Here is a 21,318-nt window from a genome sequence, read left to right as displayed (position 1 = left end):
GAACAACAGCTCAGGAACAAAACTGACCAAAAAGTAATAAATATGCATGAATTATTTATATCTATATATAAAGGTGTTCTAAATATCTGGTTAATATTAAATATTATGCAGGCTGAAAAACTCCAGAGGTAAGTTGTAAAATAATTATTTAAAATTATGAGAGCCACAGGAGGAAGAGATAAAACTGCAACAATATACTGTGTAGATTTCCTTCTGTACAAGCTCTAGCCAGGTTGCCCTAAAGCTGCCAAAAGCCTGTCGTAGCCTATGAGTATTGATGGATATTTTGCAAGATAGTTCTATAGCATAAACCTGTGACCTAAGGTGAGTCTTTCTTTAGCTATGAAGATTCTCCATAAACTGCTGTAGGTTAAAAATGTGATTATTTTAATAATCTGAAATTCCAGTTATAAGATACTTACTAATGTCCGCATTTACTAAGCTTGAGGGAATTCAGTCTGTGTCACTTGCATTTAATTAGTACATGCCCAAACGGAGTTGTCAAACATATATGGTACAATATTTGGCATTTGGCCATACTTCAGGAAGGTGAATTCTGATAAATATAATTATACAAAATACAACTTAACAAATCACTGTTTTGTACCTTTCCAGAGGTTACCTTTTTCAACTTTAAGATGACGATCAAGTCAATTACATTGACATGCAAAGAGAGCTCTTATCAGTCAGGTTAAATTGCACTTCTAGCAAAAATAATAGTAGCTAATTAAAGTAGCTGAAACAGCTTCGAGGCTTTGAGTATACAAGTATAGGCAAGCTTTTAACCAAGCAAGTTTTACTTTCTATGATTGACCTCAGCTACTAATGAAAACCCTCTTACTGATAACCTTTGCAACTTTCAGCCAAAGAACAGCACCTTAAAGGCATATGAGAATAGAGACCCAACACAGAGCTTCCTGCAAGCAGCTACACAGAATGTATTTCACAAACATGGCCTATTTTTATAGAACACAGAAACATTCTAGAAATTCCTCCTGAAGTTGGCAAAACAGACATGCAAGTGTGTTTAAGTATGCTGCAAGCAGGCGGGGGGGAAAAGTGGGCTTAACTGACAGCTTGAGGTGTTTTTTTTTTTTTTTTTTTTTTTAATGAAAGAGGAGATTCTTCTGGCAAACTCATCTGCTGGAAGAGTTCAGATGAAGCAAACATTCATATTTATGTTCCATAAACTATTTCAACAGTGTTACTAAAATCTCATTTCAGAAATTAAGGAAAAAATTTTTGACAGTGAGGGTGACAGAGCCCTGGAACAGGCTGCCCAGAGAGGTTGTGGAGTCTCCTTCTGTGGAGATCTTCAAAACCCGCTTGGACGCAGTCCTGTGCCACGTGCTCTAGGTGACGCTGCGTGTGCAGGGGGGTTGGACTAGATGATCTCTAGAGGTCCCTTCCAACCTTGAGCGTTCTATGATTCTATGAAGTGTGAATGTTAGCTTCACTTTTTTTAAACCAGGATAGCAATACCTCTTGAAAGTACAAGTAAAAAAATCTTTGTGTATCACAAATAAAACACTGCCAGAAGAGAATATTATACAATGAAATTCATTGGAAATCATGATGCCTTTTATTACAGATTAAAATTCAAAGTTTGTGTACAATATACTTCAAACACTATTTTACAGTGTTAGCAAGGAACCTATACCATTACTGCATCTCCAGAAAATAACAGTTAAAACTAAATATTTTAATGCTTTGTATTTACTACCATTGGCAAAATTAACCAAGATAACATGTCAAATAATGAAGATGATCATTAAATTCACAAGGGAAGCTAATCTAAATTTATTCTTGACTTAGGGAATGTTGAAAGGAGGGGAAAGAATTTAACCTTTTTCCAACACTTTGAGTATAAAGCACAAAGATCTTCCTAGGAGGTTTATCGTTGACAGCTTCAATCCTCTTTAATATTAACCTTGTCGAGACTAATCTCATGACAGAATTTAGCATATTGACAGATATTCTAACAATGCAGTTAAAATTCTACCTGCGCTGACTTTAAAGATTAGTCTAAAAAGTTTTCAGACTAGTGAGTCATGAATAAATATAGCTCTTGCTTAAGACCTTTTGTATCAAATTATATGTTTCAAAATAACATATGGAAAGCTTAATTTTGGGGAAAAAAAATACTAGCTTTGCATCAACAAAGATTCTCTACCATGTTTCCAGAAGCTGAATTTATTACCAAATCACAAACATATATATTTCTTTTGAATATAAAATTATTTGTGTATTTGTGTCATCGCACATCTTAGTGTAAGAAAATTCCATGCCCCTTCCAAAATGTCTGAGACTTACAAAACACTAAGTCGTACATCTTTTGATATTATGAAAGATCTGATTAATAATATTGGTTTATTTTAATTTATTCTGAAGAGGATAATGACAAAGGAATAGCCAGATACTTACTTTCTTGCAAATTGCTACATCTCAATTTAAATAGAAAGAAAAGCTGGGGATCTCTGCTGCAAAGGGAATGTGATATAGCCCATCAAAAACCTCTGCCAGACAGTTCTGATGCAGTCTGTGACGGGAATTCTTGTGTGACTTATTTAACCATCTCAGCCTGCCTCCCCCATATCAGACAGAAAGCCCATTTCTACCAGTTTTTTCTTAACCAATTCTGGAAACAAGAGAGTAAAGGACTCCACATTTCACATCCTTCTAAGAAAGCCATTAAAAAATAAAATCTGTAATGATAAACAGAAGTTGACAAGAAACAGTCATTTAGAAAAACCTTAAATCTTTCTAAAACACCTGTAAAAGGTCCTGAACTTCGTCAAGCATCCTGCTTTCAGACAGAACTCTGCAATATTCTTGGGGGCACCTCAATCCTCTCTAATAGTAGATCCACCTCCAGTAACTCTTGAAATAGAGAATATCCAAACTGAGAAAGCCTAAGAGTTATACTTTCTTCAAGTCTAAGTTGAATAAACAAAGCCAACAGGATATTTAATAAATACATCAAAATGAGTAAACCATATCAGAACACAGCTTTATGTATTTGTATATTCCATACTAACCAATAAGGAGAAGGGTTCCAACAGCTAAACCTCCACCTGGGAACAAAACAAAATGAAGAACAAAGTAAGACTACATTTTAATACTATGTTAGAGAACAATTAAGTTTTCTTAGTTTATAAGTCAAAGAAAGGTGATAACAGGGAATTTAAAAATGTAAATGTGAACAACATTTTAATTACCTTTGCAATACTTCCTACAATTCTCTATTATGAAATAATTACACATTACATGTAATTATATATTACACATTACAATTAGTTTCACAATATACTGTACTATCATCGTTGTGGTAAAAAGATCCTGCAGAGCTCTACACAACTACACTTAAGTACTGCAGTAATGATGCATGGTCTGAGACAGGGTGTTTTTTTTTTTTTAAAAAAAAAAAAAAAACCAAACTTGGATGACTCAAGTGAGTAAACATTTTTCAAATGAAATTCATATTAATCACTACCACTTGATGCTGTTTTGCACCAGGAACCCTATATGTAAAGTGACAGTATAAGAGGCTAATAAATTCCCACTAAAGCCAGTCAGGCAAAATCCTGACTCCACTGTTTATTTTACTACTGAAAACAAGCATGAAAATAAGGCAGGTAGGATTTTAGGCAGTGAAAGCTGGCCTGACAGTTCATGAATATCATAAGCCAGGAAAAAAGTCTTTTTAGTATTTCTCAGACAGATATTTCTCTATAAATCCAGTTGATGGAAATAGTTATTTAATAAGAATATATTTGACTGATTTAACCATGGCCATGGTCTAAGCAATCTTTATGTACCAAGCACAGAGAATTATTAGGGGGACTAGAATGATCGAAATATGTTTGATACAGATTCTTAACTCATTGATCTCAGGGTGGAGAACCTAAAACCACTACCAACAAAATAATAATAATAAAAAAAGCTATGAACAGTAGTTCTTTGCTAAAACCTGACTTATCTGAAGAGAAAACAGGTACAACTACATAAAAGTACAAGTCAAATGGTCATAAATGACCACTAACCTGAGAGGGAATTTAACATAGAAGGTCAACAAAGAATCCATGTTCTACACTTCAGGTGAAGAGCAATCTATTTTGAAATCTGAATCCATGTTAGAAAACACTAGAATAACTTAAAATCAAACCACAAATATTTTATTGAACCAAGAAGGAAAATTCCCCCCAAGTTTAGGAAGAGCTCAGATGCATAAAGTACCTATGTACACTGCATAAAGTGCAGTGCTTTGCATGCAGAAAGCTACAGTATGTTTTCTGCAATTACATCCTCCTCTAAACGCAAGTTTGGAGCAAACAGTATCACAACATCCAAAGCTCTTGACAAAAGAGCTCAATTCTTGACTGCACAGGCAGACTCCAGAGAAAGGGGTAATTCGGTCTATCAATTTAAAAGCTCATTAAACTTCACTTGAAATTGATTCCAATAGTGATTGGATCAATTTCTTATTCTTTAGCTCTGCTGGTGGGATCATGAATATCTGTAGCACCTGTGAAGTTGATACATACCCAGAAGGACAAAAAAAACAAATCTCTCTCCCACAGGCCAAACAAATGTCAAAGGACTAACTACAGCAGCCTTCCTTTTGATCAAGTAGCAAATAATTCTGCATTCACCATTTATCTATGGGAACACATTTTCAGCTCCTTAATGTCTAAATTGCTGAATTGCTACACACATTCTAATAAAAGTCACCAAATAAACTGCAATACAATTGCACAGAAAACGACACCAAAGTAATCTCTAAACAAAACGCATATTTTTCATTTTTATACCATAAATGACTGTAAATGTAACAAAATAAAGATAAATTAAGAAAGCCACATGAAGTTAGAAACTGTTTACACAAGTATAGAATGGGGCAAATTTCTAGTCATTTTTCATGTACCTTATGAGCATTTATTAGTGTTATTAGAGCAATCTAGATTAATAGCATAACAGGATCTGCTGCCTGACAGAAAAAGGTAAATGCTAGACCATGCATAACCAAGCCACACACAGAAAGCAGAGAACACTGAGCTCTAAAATTTATAGTGCAAATACTTTACTAAAGTTACTTTAGTAAAGATGTGACTTGCAAATCATACTGAATGATTAGCCAAACCAGAAGATGAATTGCAAAGTTACAGATCAACATGCAACATAAAATATTCTGGCTGGTAATCTCGTACTCTCTATTATTTTCTGTTAAGAAGGAGAAAAAAAAAAAAAATCAAGTCCCAGGCCAAAACCGTTCCGTGCAATGCTAGTCCATATAGACCAATTTGCATTGGTAAGGACAGATGGGGCACCAGCACGTCTGGAGCAATCACAGGGCTTCTATGAGAGCCACGAAAAGTGATAATACTGTTGCATCATGATGCCCGAGTTCAAAACACAACAGAATGACTTAGTCGTCATGTCATGATGCTAGCACAATTTTAGTAGCACATCACGACGCAAATGTTTAGTCAGCAACTAAATTAATATTTGTATCTCAGTGCAAAACAGATCCCATAAACTAGAGCCCTGAGTCAAGATTCAAAATTCAGGAATATTTTTGGCAAACTTAAGTAATCAGGTGGTTCTTTAATACTTGAAAAATACGAATATTGTTTATTAGAAAACTAGAATCACTCAATCTCAATATTCTGAATACACCAACTTTTGTTTCATTTCGTATGTTCTGGGAAAAAAAATAATTAAATAAAAGGACAACAAAAAAAATCTTTTACTGGGAAGGAGGAAAACAAGACCAAAAAATCAAAGATCATATAGATAGTAGACACAATGATGATTCAAATACGCACTGCAATTGTTTGGGGGAGATGAAATGTATATGTTACTATCAGCAGTTGTTTAAAGCTAGCACGTGTTCTATGCAGAAAGTAGAAGAGCGTAAAATGATCTTACCAAAACACGGCTAGCTATAGAAAATATATTACTCCCTGCAATAATGATTTAAAATCTTTATGATAAGATTATCACCAGATAACAGTGTTTCATCCTTAAGTAGCTTATACAAGAAAGCATTTGTTTGACTAACAATCTCAATTCTGTCAAAATTCTAACAAGAATATTTTGATCAGAAAAAACCCTGCCTCTTTGTACAAGTCAGAGTTGTAGTGTATGTGCATATACCCTAGATGAAAAAGGCAAACTCAGGTCAGAGGACTGGCTGTACTGAGTAATGTAAACAAGTATATTTTATTAGATGAAAAGTAAAATTATTAGTTGCTATTGTTGCATCTTTTATAATCATAATAATAATTAAACAATAATAATGGTAAAATAGACAGGAAGCATATCACAGGGAAGAGGAAAGTCAGTAAGTCAGAAGGAACACTTAAAAACATCCAAGTTTTCTAAGGAAACCACTATGAACTTTGTTTTTCAATTTTTTTATTTCAGCCTCTGTTTGCCAGCCAATAAACAGTCACAGATGTAAACAACTAAGCAAGATTCCTAACTCTGCTACTTTACAGCAATGCGATTTAAGACTTTACGAACAGAAACACAGTAAACGTAGACACCTGACAGAAGAGCCTGAAGTCGTAACACTACCTACTGCTTTCATAGCAAGCATTCAGAAAGACTGGACTGTTTCTGAGAATAGCAGTTCTTCACAGTATCGCACTCAAAATTTCTACTTAGATCACCTCTGCATCACTCTACAGCACTTTTTACCACCACGGGAAGAGGAAACTATTGGAACTATCTGTTAGCCTGCAAAGGACAATGAGATTGTTAATCTAAGTTAAAAAATAAGTCTTTAGATATTTTAAATACAAGGAACAATACTGATTCCTAGTACATGCTCACATACACAGTTTGCATCTTGAGAATTTTTAAAAAAGGATCTTTGTGACCTTTTTTAAACCTGCTTGCTATGGAAAAATCAATACTAAGCCTATGATGCTTTTATTACAGTTACAGCTTGCAAGATAGCTGCTTTAGCTCAAACCAGACATATGGCCCATAAGCCTTGAAACTAGAGTTGAATATAAAGCTCAGGGATGTAGAATGTCTCAGCAAAAGCACAAGATATGAAATCAAGCACTTCTGCTTATTTTTGAAGAAATATGCTTCTATTAAGAGATAGCTAGCAGCACTAATCAGACTATTCAACAATTCAAAAGCAGTAGGTGAAAAAAATCCTACACACAATTCTGTATTTTCCTCTCTACAAAGTCTCTCATTAGCTCTAACGACTTGATTTTTCCAATACCCGCAAATAATACTGTGTCTTGGTTGTTGCTTCTGGACACAGTAAACTGAAAGCCAAGGCAAAACATGAGAGCTAGAAGATCATTCCTGGTATACCAGGGTAAAACAGGTCATATCAACTTCTAGCGCAAGTTTGTAAGAAAAGTATTTTCAGCCCTTGGTGACGGTAAAACACAGTGCTTCATACTGCTAGAGAAAAAGGCAGGGGAAAAACAGCATTCTTAAAGAAACAAAGAAAACAGCATTCTGTAAGACATTTATGAAGCATTTCCATACACACCCTCCTTTTGTTCTCCTCCTCCCACCAAAAAAAGACAAGACAACCACCTGGGGTAATATTTCTGTATTCAACAGCATATGGGCTGCATCAACAGGAGTGCTCACCTTCAATCAGCACTTATTAGATCACAGCTAGTCTAATGAGTTTTGGCCTGCCACCACACAAGAAAGAAGAAAAACTTGTGCAAGTTCAGCAGTTCAGCTAATGGCCACAGAAATGGGGCTGAAGCACATGACCTAAGAGAAACAGCTGAAGCATCTGAGCTCATTTAGCCTAGGGAGGAGAGGATCAAGCAATGCTTAATACCAAACATTTGTGGTTCAGAGTACTGTATGTTGATGGCCTACCCACTCCAGCTCCAGAAATTAGTGGTTTAAGAAACAATAGGTTACTAAAGATTTAACACAAGAGAGTACAAAAAGGAAAGAAACAATTTATTTATTTATTTTTGTAAATGACTTCAAAAGTTGCTATTCTTATGTTTCAAGAAATTTCTGGATGATCAAGCTGAAAACTTGTCAGAACATTCAGAACAGAAAACTACTGAAAACACAAAATGCAAGGGAAAAGAATATTTTAGAAGGAATGCAGGATTTACTAAACGTTTTCCCCAATTTGCATTACTAATCACTAATTATGTTATTAAGACCAGGAAGATTTAGGGGACCATGTGGCACCATGGAGAGCTCTCCATATCCCCTGACCCATGAAGGGCAAAATCCCCAATTTATAAAACAAAACATGAGTAAGATCTGGAATATTCAGTCAAAATGCCATGTTTGTGCTGTCAAATGGTTTCATAAACTAAAAATACTTAATGAAATGCACCTTTCCTACAGAGGAAAGGTTTTCTCCATGAGCATGCCAATCCCTCAGAGATGTTCTCTCTTCCCTGTCAAGATAATACACACACACGAAAGTATAGAAGTGTGATTCTCTTTAACAGTCTCAGGCCATAAGCTCTTATTATTAGAATAAAACTTTTTTTTATTTATTTATCATCACTCATAAATACAATCCTTAAAAAGAAGAATGTGATAGGACTAAACACCTTCATTTAGGGATAAATGATAACAGACAAAGTCAAACCAGCTTCTTCTAAACCTCAAGTCCCAAAAGTAAATGGGACTACCTCATACTACTAACATGGCACATACTAACTCTTGATATAGTCGCAGCAGCAGGTTCATGCAACCCCCACGCACACAGGCAAAAATTGCTGCTTATCTCAAGGAAGTGTCTGAGTTCCCAAATTAAACAGATGCTGGCATATTACACCACAGAGTACAACACAGCAATGGCCACAATAAGTCAGCTCCAAGAACTCTCTTGCATTTTGGCACTGGCAAAAGCAGCTGCCCAGGCAGTAAGAACAGCAACACACCAGCATTATTCTATCTAAACTAGGCATTTATAACAACACTGCAGGGACAAGCAACACAGCAAAGTCAATGCTGAGCCTCCACCACTACATCTTGAGAGCAGCTACAGAAATGAAAACGTGCAGTGCTAGCACCAGCTATGAGTCAATTCGGGTGTAGTGCTGTTCGCAACAGAAAGTTTTATCCAGAGTCATTCCTTTCTGCAGCACCCTGAAGCAAGGTGAGCAGATGCCACTTCCTGACGGGATTTTTGCAGGACAAGCCTCTGCTCCTGAGGATCCAGTGCAGGGACCCTTCTCAGGGCACTGAGGGCACGGGGCAGCCCCATCCCGCTCCCTCCGCCCACCCCCCAGCAGCGAGGGCGGCCCGGGGCAGCCGCAGCGAGGGGACCCAGCAGTCGCTCCCGGCCCCGCACCAACCTAGTACGGAGTCCAGGGAGGGGAGCCCACTGGAGAGCAGCAGCTGCCCATGGCGCACGGCAGGCCGCGTGCCGGCGATGGCGGCCAAACGGCTGCCGCCGGGCGGGCCCTTGCGCTGGAAGCTGGGGGCTGCGCAGCCCCGCGCTGCCGTTACCGCTTCACCACCCGCCCGCGCCGCCATCTTCAGCCCCCAACCGTTGACAGGCGCGAGGGGCCGTCGGGAAATCCTGAGCCCGCCCCTCCTCGGCCAATAGAAGCGCGGTTCGAGAAGTTCGTCACCCAATAAGGACTCGCGTTGTTGGCATATTCTAAGGGGGTGGGGGTCAATGCTGGGACGGCCGGTAACGGGCGGGCAGGTAGGCAGGTGAGTACGGTAGCGACCGTTGGCGGCAGCCTGAGGACTTGGGCTAGGCGGGGCTACTCCGCTCGGCGGCGGCTGTTGAAGGGGGGCGCCCCTTTGTCGGTACTTGAAATGGCCTCGGGCGGGCTGGGCTCCCTTTTGCCTGCCTCAGCTCCTCGAGTAAAAGTTTCTTTCTTTCCGCGTGAGGCCGTCCCTGAGGAGAGCGAAGGGCACCGCTTCCTAGCGGTAGCGTCCGGGCGTGGGCGGAGCGCTTCTTCTGGGGGTAATTAACCGAGAGCCTTTAATAAAAGTGTCGCTTAAGACCTTTAGTTAGGAAGGCAGCATTTTACGCTGTTATGATCACTGTGAAGCACCGTGTAGGGTAAGAGCTGTAAAGAGAAGGTTCTTTCATGTGAGAAATGTAGTTCCTGCGTGTTGCTAGTTCCATGGGTGATTTAATGGCTACTACCATTAAAAACACTTCCATGTTTAGAAAGATAGCAGCAAACAGCTCCTAAAAACTAACCTCATGTAGAGATTGTTGGAACATCTCAATTATGTATTTCCTCTCTCTTCATGTTACAAGCGAATTCAAATGTTTATATCTTATTGGAAAAAGTGCATGTTTTAAGAGTCAATGCTTTGCTCCAAATTTAGGAGAAAACCCTGTGTGTACACATTACACCCAATATGACTTTTCTCTATGTAATCGTTGGGTGTGATGCATGTAGTCTGTTGCTGTCTGACATATGCTACAACCTACTGATAATAGACAATTGCATGCAGCAGGATGTACCAATGAGGTTCTGAGGTTAGAGTCACCCTTCTTAATCTCAGATTAATGATCCTTGTTATTTTATAATATATGATTTTTTTTTAAGCACCTGTAGTTACTCATCCTCTTTTCCAAATAGAGAAGGAAATGCTTATCTGGAATTTTTGTTCTTTTTAAGTCAAGGATGTTTTCTTTTTGGTGAACAATAGTAGTCTGTTCATTCTCCTTGATTTATACCAAAAATTTGCCAGCATTTGCATGTCCTCTTTCCAAAAGATGAATTTCCAGCATGTGGAAGAGATCCCTTTAGGGGCTATCTGACAGATTAAAAAGCTACACTGCGCAAATTCTGAGTCTAGATACTAGTATATAATAAACTCTTACTCAGATCAGCAGATAGATATGCCCTATTGCTCCTGCTATGCAGATGAAATTGAAATGTAGAGAAAGTGAAGAAGATAACACATGATATAGAAATAATATATATTTTTTTTGTCAGCTGGGTTATGCTTACTGGTATACTGCAGTTGCAAAATATAGAAATAGTTTAAACCTTTGTTTCTAGATAAGAATATCCTTGATAGTAGATAATTATTCTACAATTTTCTCACTGCTTGTGTTTATCATATAGAAAGGATATCTTTTCATGTAAATTTTATCTGCAAAACCTAGTTCTGATATGAAGAAATTAAGCTTTATATTTTTCATTTGTTATTAACTTGTTGATTCCATTCAACAACTTGCCTATGTGAAATGCAGATTCTAAAATGGATTAGGAAGATTTGGAGTGAAAATTCCCTAAGGAAAAAATAAGGGAAATACCAAAGGGTGTGGTTTTTTTTTTTTTTTTTTTTTAATTAAAACTCACCTAAAGTGTAAAAGGTACGCTTGGAACTTAATCTGCAAGTATGTTTGTCATAGTTCTTAAAACCGTGGAGTCTAGAGACTTGGGGGGAAAATTCTAGTATTGCTAAAATAGTAGCAGTCTTTAGAATGTTTCATGTGTTTTGTGCCCAATGTAAGATTTTATGTTCTATAGTGGAAACACCTGCCATGGTTGTCTGCCTTATTCCTTCCCTTATTGGAGTGAATGCTACCTTCAATTACAGTTTTAAACTTCAAGTAACTTCAGTTAATGCAAGTGGAGGCCCTATACAACAAACAGTATTTCTTAATGAGAATGTTACTGATGTATGTTTATTTGCCCTAATTTCCAATTTATATTTGTTGTTTATTTTAATTGTACTTTATAAGATATATGATATGCTGTCTGCCTTCTGTGGTAATGAGCAAAATGTTCTAGAATAAAATGTCTCTTAAGATGCATGTCTGCCTTATTAGTTTTCAGTGATTTTTGGTTTACATATGAGAGAAAACTGTGTTCTAATATAACTTCTAATTCATAATCTTATTAATGTTTCCTGTTGTATCCCAAAGCTGCTTCCCTGCTCAGTTCTGGAATGTGATGGTATTAGACTGTGCTGATTAAAGTTTTATAGTCACCAAATCAGATTAGCTATTGAGTCACCTGACTAGGTAGGGCTAGGAGTCATGTGATCCAGTGCCCTGTTGAGCTCCTGCTGGGAATTGAAACAAGGTAGTTTGCTTTGGAGATCATCTTAAGTGTCTAACAGTGTGAGCCATGGATTATGGCTGCAAAGAAGATGGCTTCATTTTTCTGATCTTTGAACTAGGGAGAATGGGATAAGTTTGAGTGTAGAATCTTCAGACCATTCTTTCCAGCAGATGGAAAGAATGTTTAATCCTGAGGTTCCAACCCTGAAAGATCTGGGGATTTTTCAGAGCGAAAAAGCTTAAGAACTCCTCATTACATTATTTCTTGGAAAGGCTAGGATTAGTGAGGAGAGTTTAAGATGTACCAATTGTTCCAATATTATATGAAACATTATATGATTTTTCTTTAGAAAGCATCTGGATGATAGTTAGATCTTCTGTGTGGATACTGAACAACAGCAATAAAAATTTGAATTTGTGTCAAATTTAAGCAGTTCTGTTAAAAATGAAGTAATTAAAATGGGGAAAAAGAATCAAATATATTTGACTCTGTGTCATATGCTGTGGAATATAAAAGATAACTGCTGGTTCAATAAATGTAGATGATAAATTGCAATGGTCATTTTGAGAATAACTTTATGTGCAGCTATTAAATATGTTTCTGTAATTTCAGATGATAAGGATTAACAGTACATTATTGCTGAATCTTGCAGAATAAATGGAAAAATAGTTGTAAATTAGATATATTGTGTTAATAAACCTCATACAAAATAGTGATATTTCATAGAGGCTGTATTATACTGTTTTAAGAGAGAATGCCTCTTTCTGACAAACTATTAAAATAGTTGTAAGAGGTAAAATCAAGGAAAATAAGCACCTGGAAAAGAAATATTTGTATTATGGCTCTTGATAGAACGTAAAATTCATGACATTGTGTTCCACCGTCATATAATGTTTACTTCAAGACTGACATCTTTAACAAGGCGGGGAGGGGGAAAGATTGGTATTACTTTTTTTAAATGCCTAAGACCCATCAAGGCAAATGGTTGCCCTCCAGGATTAAAATAGTGTGTTGTTTCAGCATGTCACTGGGAAATGTGAAGAATAAATGTTGTGCGCTGATTGGAAAAATAGTTCAAGTGCATCAGTATTTTTAGAAATCTTTGTTTCTAGTTTGCAGTTGCATATCATTTTACATATTGAATTAGATATTTTTAAGACAGGCAAATACAAGCTATATTACAAAATCTGTGGGAATTAAACCTTAGTAATTGAGGTCCTTTCTATTTTGTATTAGTATATTTGTATTAGCTGAAATACAAAATGCTTATTACATGTATTTTAGACGGTCTGAGTCACTGAATGTGTGTTAAAAACGTGCATACTAATGGAATTAATCTTATTATAGTTTGTTTTCCTAATATATTTTAATTACGAAGGTTAAGAATTGGCATGTTTCATATTTCGAAATGTCATGTTGTATGCTACTTCGGTAGGGTTTTTAGGCTTTAAGTGTGTTGTTCCAAATATGTTATTTTTGTTAAAAATGTAGAGTATCAGTAAGTGCCGGAATGCAAACAATATTTGCTCCTTGTCTAGATGTATGATTTTACGCATGTTTTTTTGTTAAGCTTTTTTTGCAGGTTTTATGATGTCTCGGAGATAATGGGCACTATGACAAATTCTTTCGGAAAGCACCTGAGGATGCCCAAGTCCAGAAAGCATTTAACCAATTACCTTTGGCATTCTTTTAAGGTTGTAGCTCTTCTCTGCTTGCTGAATTATTATTATATACTTTTCATGCTTGAAAATTTTCCTTTTAATTCTTTCTTTTTTAATCTAAAAAGAAAGTCTTTCAGAAAGAAGTCTGCAGTAGTTTCTAGATTTAAAAGTAAACCAATTTTGGGAGGTGAAATTTTTAGTTGTGCTGCCTCACCTGTCTGACCTTGCTTATGTAAAGGAAGTGTTGCTACTAATTATTACACTGTGGTCTAGAATGTGTATTGCTGGTGGTGGTTTTCAGATTAACTTCCAGCAGCAGGTTCTGACATGCCTGGATGGTAAGGAAAGGCATGCTAGATTGGAAATGTTCTTATGCTGGAGTAACGCAATTAACTGACAGGTCGTTGCAAATAAAAGCTAGAAGATTGTGATGATGGGATTTCTTTTCTACTTGCTTGCATGTAAGGATGCAGTTTCCTCGGGAGTGTTGCAGACCAGCTTTTCAGTGTACTGAGCAAGTACCTCTGTATTCTGATCACCATGGCTTTATTAGGTGTATTAAACAGGTAAATTAATGCTAGCTTGGTTGTTCAGGCACTGCCAGTGTGCAAGTAACATGAGGCAATAGAGTTACCTAAACAAGTGTACACCCTTGCCCTTATTTGCTGTTTGATCTTAAATTAATGAGCTACTCAATCTTTAGTCTGGTAATGACATGCAAAAGAGCACTGGATGAGTAAAGATGCATGCAGGTGTGTTTTAAGGAGGTAGGTATTGTAACTTCAGCACTATGACTAGCAAGAGCTACTGGCTTAGCTTAGTGCTGTTCCAGTTCTTGGATTTCCAAGTTGTGACATTAATCAGCTACTTCAAGGCAGAATAAAATATCTCTGGTGTCACTGAGGCCAAGGTAGTGTCAAGTCATAGGAAGGATTGGATGTGTATGATAATTCAGAAAGTTGGTGTTAAAACCTTGTTATTGTAGAGCAGTTTTAATGATAAAACTTGGATCTAACTGAGCAGCTATTCTCATTTTTGCATGACTTCTTAGGAGTAGGTAGCACTACATTTTGAAATGTGCAAATATGTAATACTAGAAAAATATTTTTTTTTGTAGAGGAACATAACTGCCTAAGTTGCATGATTTCTAGAAATGTATTTTCTAGATGGTATAAGAAATTTCAAGTGTATATTAAAAAGCTGTTTGTATTAAAGGCAAACTCCTTAGTTTGTATAGTCCCTTCCATAAATACTCTGTACAGCAACTGCTGGTTTTCCTTTTATAAATTCATTGTATTACTGAGATGAATTGTGAACTTTTGGAACAGTCCAAATAAGAAAACATGAATGAAATGAATGAATGAAATGAAATCAGGCAATGAAATAAAGCCTGTTTACTTATTAAACTTAAGCATATTTGGCTATGATAAAGGGTTGGAATTGACATAGAGCAAAGAATAGTAGTATATTGCCAGAAGCTAACTTGTCACCTTTCTTACTGTTTAGTGTAAGTAAATGGAATTTCTGGTCAATAAATCACATCTATGCAAAAGGCTTGGTTTCTAATTCAGGTGCCTAGAATTGCTCTCTTGGGTTGCTGCCCTTCTATAGGGGTTGGTTCTATTTGTGAGAACAGCAGTTCTTTAGACGGATGCTTAATCAGGGGTACTTCAGATTAGCAGAATAATACAGTGAATGTTTCTCTGCTATTTTCTATTTTAGCAGTATTTGTGCCCTCATTGGAAATTTGGATTTGGGGCAATTATATGTGGTAAAATACCAAAAAAGACCCATATGGCTTAATCTGGTTTGGTAATCTTTTTGGAGTCTGTGGTAATTTAAGTTGCGGGACTGGAGTGTTCTCAGTGTCTTGCAGGTACTCAGTACTTCAGCATGGAATTGTGCTAAGTTTGAGAAAGGTGTCACTGATTTACTGTGTAATCAGTTTTCTCACTTAGTGTCAGCTGTATCCTTTACTTAAAACCATCAAATTAAACAATAGTTTATGCTGGCTTTTTATTTTAGCTCATGCATTTAAAACCTGGAACTTAGATAAAAAAAGATAGTTTCAGAATAAATTCAGTATATTATTTCTGAGTGGAGCAACACATTAGCATTGAATTCATAGTAGATCATATCACTTTTATTCCATCTTACAAGCTTAGCAGCACAAACAGAATAATCAACATATTATTTGGCTGTCATCTGCTGAACAGAAACCAGAGATCACAAGGAGGTTTTCCCTAGCTGCAGTGATGGCCTTTTTGTTCCAAGCCCCCATCTGGGAGGGCCATGGTGTGTTATCATATGGAACGCGGGGTTTTCTGTAATCTGCTTAGCTGCACTGCAGTTTGAATCTTCATTCCATGTTTGTGTAATTTATAATTTTAATGAGACCATGGCTCTTGTGGGCTTTGAAATATATTAAAAGCTCTTTTGTGCATATGCTTTTGTTCTTGCTTAATAGGCTCAGTGTATTTAAAACTGATGAATTTTTATTCATGGATTTGGATGTCTAGGGATTAACTTAGGCTGAATATCATTGCACTAATCTACTGATGTTCGGAAAGTTTTTTTTTATTTTAGTATTTGTATATGAGTGAGGGAGAAATTACAGAACTTGTTTTAAATATACCTCAAATGCATTAATTTTATAGCAATGAGATAAAAACATTTTAATCACTACTTTATTACATAAACTCAGATGTTCAAATGCTGTGTAATTTGTGTTATGAAGAGTAAAGGAGTGATTGAGTCTATGTACATATGTACATTTAAAACTTAAATATAGCAATTTGTGGAAGTGTCAAATTTTGTAGAATAGTAGCGAGCACTTGCTTTGCATTTTCATATGTTCAGGTAAATTGAAAACAAATGCTTGGGTCACTTTTTCTTCAATGTGTATTCTTTTTTCCCTGTTTTTAGCTCATTTTGTTTTTTAGAGAATGCATGAGATTGCATTAGAAGATCATGCTCTTATCTGGGAAATATTGATAAAGAACATAAAGAATGATTTGTTGTTATTTTCTGGCAATGTTAAAATTGGCCTTATTTTTTGCCTTTTATATGTTTCAAGTGTTAATAATAGCTCTAAATTACTATTTATTTTAACATCTCATGTTGTGTGACTTTTTGTTTTTTAATAGTTTAAGTAAACAGCCTCTTCACTTGTCACCACAGAAATTATTGCTTGATTTTTTGCTTTGGTATTTTCAGTATTACCTGAATACTTTTTAACATGTTTCAGCACTGGGAAGTATGGGGACATCTTTAATCTACTAGGGTCAAAGATTTTAAGTGCCTGATGTGAAAATGGGACTTAAAATGGGACTCCATTCATACCTCAAGACAGCACCCTCTTTCAAATCTAGATTAGATGTGTATAGTTATTTGCCACTTGTGGCATTAACACAATATATTTTTGTCAGTCACCAGCAAAGCATCTGTGCTGTCTGTCTGAACCCTTGGCCTTTATATCCTGACTTTGAAACTGTTTCAGAAAGTGAATATTTCAGCATCCTTCAGAGGCTCAAACTTGCCATGTATGACTATGCCTTTGCTCAGCAGTCTGGGTTTTCTCTAGTCAGCAAAGACAAGTATATAGAGTTGCAGAGGAAGACAGAACCCCTGGAATACATCTGACAGCCAATACAGCATAGTTGTGGAATTGTTGGGAATTGCCTCCCAAAGGCAAGGAGAACTAGTGAGAACTATTTTAAATCTGTTTTGAAGAAATTGTTTGTCCTGACATAGATATTCTCCACCTATGTCTGAAGAATTGTGTTATGTGAATTTGTACTTACCAGATTGAGCTCCTTGTTTGCTCGAGATTAATAGGTGAAGGAACGCTTGTTGGAGATGAGCTGGTAGAGATACACAAACATACCACAATAATCTCCTCCTCCAGAATATCAACCAAGGTTTTTCATGTTTACCAGGCTCATTTTAGTGCATCTTCTACAGAAGAAAATATACAGAAATAGAGACAAGTTTTGCCTGATGCCCATAAGGGAAGATTATGTGAAAATTGTTCCTTTGCTTTAGATGTTTGGAATCCTCAGATGACTGATTAGATTTAAAATGTTATATTTATAAAATTTCATGTTTGATATAGGAAGAATCTTTCTCAATGAATGTGACATGCACCTTTAATGTAGTGTGTAATTTTTTTTGATGTTTTAAAATATGCTTACCTATCATGTGCATGAAATTTGTGACATATTTGAAAGCCCAGTCATTATTCTTGTTTAAGTAATAGCCCTAGGCTAACTCTTTGGGGAAAAACATGATACAAGCTATGGTGTTACATCATAAGAGGAAAGGTGCTTGGTTAGGAGAAAAGCATGTGATAAAGGGAAAAATGTTAGGTGGGGAAAAATCAATAACCTAGCAGTAAGTAATTTGTGAAAATTCTGATTAGACATTATGTAAGCCTTTGAAAATACTGCATAAATAATGTGTGACTTAGAGTACTTAACACTAGGCTCCTTTGACTATTATAAAGTCCAATAACTATTTAGCCAATTTTATTGGCTACCACTGATTTTCTTGCATTTAAAAATTTATTACTGTGTTAAGCTGACTTCTTACTGTGCCATTGGTTATATGGAGATGATAAATCTGCTTATTGATTTTCTAATTTTATCATGTACACAGTTAATTGTAAGCTAAGATAATAGCAAATGATGTTAATTTTGAGACAATCTCTGTTTCACTCAATAACATTGTTAGAGAAGCAAAGAATAAAGAGGCTAACATTTGTGCTATCCTCATAGGAGCTGTCAATAAAAGATGTAATAGGGGATTTAGGAATCTGGAAATGGCCAACTAATTTATGTGAATCTATTTTACTTCAGCTAGAAAGACCAAGCTCTGTTCTGTCTGCACTGCATATTGCAGAGCACAGGCTGTCTATAGAAAACCAGGCGGCTGCATATGGATAGTCCCTTGATATCATTCACTTGCTGTGTAATCTTATTATGCAAAGTTCTAATCTTCACCTAGAATGAATGCCTCTGGGTCAGAATATAGTCATATCAGGGTTTTTGAGGTCATGTTTTGTGATCCTTAGCTTATTCTTCTAAGTAGGACTGGGATTTAAAGAGTATTCCCCAGACACTAGCAGAGATAGACAGCAAAACCTGCTGCCTTTTTGGAAGGCAAGACCAACATGAGGTCTCTGGTAGGATTAAACTTGATTTGTAGCTGTAGGATTTTTTAACAGATGTATTATTGGACAGGGAATAGGGGGCCACCAGCACAGCGAAATTGGATCACGATTGGCATTCTCAGGGAGTCCGCTGGCTGCTAAAACAGCAGCTGCATGTGGATTTGACTTCTTTCAGGTGAAGCGACTTCCAGTCATTTGGAAAGGATGGGATGAAAAGGAACCTTGGTGATAATTTTGATGTCTGCAAGATTTAGTACCAGTGTAATGGGATTATCAGTAACACCTTCACTGCAGAAAAAGCCACCTGGCGCTATAACTGGCAGCAACTGAGAACTAATCCTTTCCCATCTCTTGGATGTCATTCACAAGGCTCCAAGTGATTCCTACCCTGCTAGCTGTGATTAATTTTATAAACAAACAAAATCAAATGATGAAGGCATAGACTATATAAAGAAAAAATGAACAGAAGATAAGAGCAATTATATTTTGCATTTTATTTGTTGAAGAGGATAAACTATATTGGTCTTTTTAAAACACCAGATTTTATTCTATATCATAAATGTGGATGTATGCATTTCTTAATGTCTGTTTTCAGTTTAAAAACCCAAGTTTTTTTTTTTTTTTTTTAAAGTAGGTAGTACCTGAAAGTAATTGCAACGTACTTTATTGGTTTTGTTGTAAGGATGTTTATCCCTCAGTTTCATGAAGTTTTCAAGGAGATTGTGATTTAAATTTGTTTTTACTTGTTTAATGCTCTTTAATTGTATCTGGTGGTGTTGCCTGCTGACAGGACTCTGTATCAAAACGAATTGTGTGATATGGAAAAATATTCAGCCGTATTTTTATTAGTAAAATGTCATTGTTTAAAAATGTACTAATAAACAGTTTTCTGAGGAAACAAGATTTGCCACTTCAATATTAAAAATGGATCAGTTGTGCTACAAAAATTCTGTAGAGTGGTGTTTTGGACAGGATTTTTGATAGAAGCTGCAGCTTCTTCCTAAGACTTGGAAACTTGCAGAGCTGTAGTTTTCCTGTGGTTAATGAAGTAAATGTTAGCTATCCTCTAAAGATGGACCTGCTTAAATGTTAATTTAAGAGTTGTTTCCTTTTTTACCTTGTTAGTCTCAAACAGTTTACAGTATGTGTATCTTAATTTGAAATGTTTATAAGCAGTAGTAGCAATTAAGTCTCATGATAATTAACATTATTTTTCATAATTATAATCATCCTTTATCCTGAACACGTTAAAAAAACCTTTTGTATCAAATATATCACCTGAGATGGATGACATTGGTCTTGGGTTAAGAATTTATTTTAATATAGATTGCAAATAACAGAATTTGTGAGCCCATTAATAAGAGATATAGGAACAGCAGTTGAAGTTCAACTCATGTGCTGTCTTTTTAGTTAGTTTTAGAGCAGCTAGAGTGGGAGGTAAATGCTCTGGGCCCCACCCTTCCTAATCCAGAGAACATCAGAGAAGTTGAACGTGTTCCTTGTATCTATTTGCAAGTACGTGGCAACTGCAAAAAATTGCAAATATTCAGTGAAAATTTGAGACTTATTTACAGATCCATATACATGTCTGTAGTTTTAATAATAAAGCAATGCTATTTTAATTGTTGTAAGTGCTGGCATGAGGGAGATTTGCACTTGCTCTTGATGTCATTGCTTTTTCACATGGTAGGTCCACGATATCCATCTACCCTGCTCAATGTAATTCAACCAAAATATTTTAAACCATATCTACCAGCAATGTCTAGAGGTGGCTGGACTCTCAACTGTTTTATTAAAGTCTTTTGAATTGCATTAATCTGAAATACAAAATGGTATTCTTTAAACTTCAGTTCTTTAAAAAGCTTTATTGCTTAGCTTGGAATAGCAAAGAAATCTTGCCATGGTCTTAATTTATGGAAAAAAAATGCTGCTGAATTGAAATGGGGTATCCAGAACGTGCTGGACAGGGTCTTAATTCTATACCTCTGTGTAAAATGCTATTAATGTATTGCCATGCCACTGTCATGCTGGTCTCCGGAGCACAAGCCGCTGGTCTTCTGGGTGTGTTTTCTGGCCTGAGAGCAGGCTTTGGCTGCATGGCTGGGTTGATGGTGTGTGCACTGCACAATATGTGCTGGGCAAGGCAGGCACTCTTCTTGCTGCTACTGCTGTTGGAGCTATCTTTGCTTTTAGGATTATATGTACAGTTCTGCAGTCATGAAAGTTGCACATGAAAAAATCTTAGCAGTTTAATTTTTGAATATTGTTTGCTGTATGTATTTTTGCTTCTTTCAAATTAACCCATTTTTATTGGATAAAGGCTGGCTGAATGGAACTTGAGCAATAAAGCTTCTGTTTTAGGGGTAGTCAGGGTTTTTCTACTCCTTGTTTTTATTCCTTGGTTTGGAACCTCCAGCAGGGCTAACTGGATGTGAGGTACATATGCTGTAGTAAATGCAAAGCCTGTGTTTAG

At 36.3% G+C, this 21,318-nt stretch overlaps 1 protein-coding gene across 1 annotated transcript in view; it reads right to left on the bottom strand.

Moving 5' to 3' along the window:
• The window catches only part of ELP4 (elongator acetyltransferase complex subunit 4), a 123,141-nt gene extending 113,637 nt beyond the window's left edge, over positions 1-9,504 (bottom strand). The window contains exons 1-2 of the mRNA XM_010226643.2: positions 9,324-9,504; positions 3,039-3,074 (exon numbers count right to left, since the gene is read on the bottom strand). Of these exons, the coding sequence (XP_010224945.2) occupies positions 3,039-3,074; positions 9,324-9,504 (217 nt within the window). The remainder of the gene's footprint in view (positions 1-3,038; positions 3,075-9,323) is intronic.
• Positions 9,505-21,318: the final 11,814 nt, after the last annotated feature.

Source organism: Tinamus guttatus, unplaced genomic scaffold, assembly GCF_059628265.1.
Source record: "Tinamus guttatus ecotype Peru unplaced genomic scaffold, ASM5962826v1 Tinamus_guttatus_pri_ptg000240l, whole genome shotgun sequence".
NCBI lineage: Eukaryota > Metazoa > Chordata > Aves > Tinamiformes > Tinamidae > Tinamus > Tinamus guttatus.
This window is presented reverse-complemented; position numbering and strand designations above follow the sequence as displayed.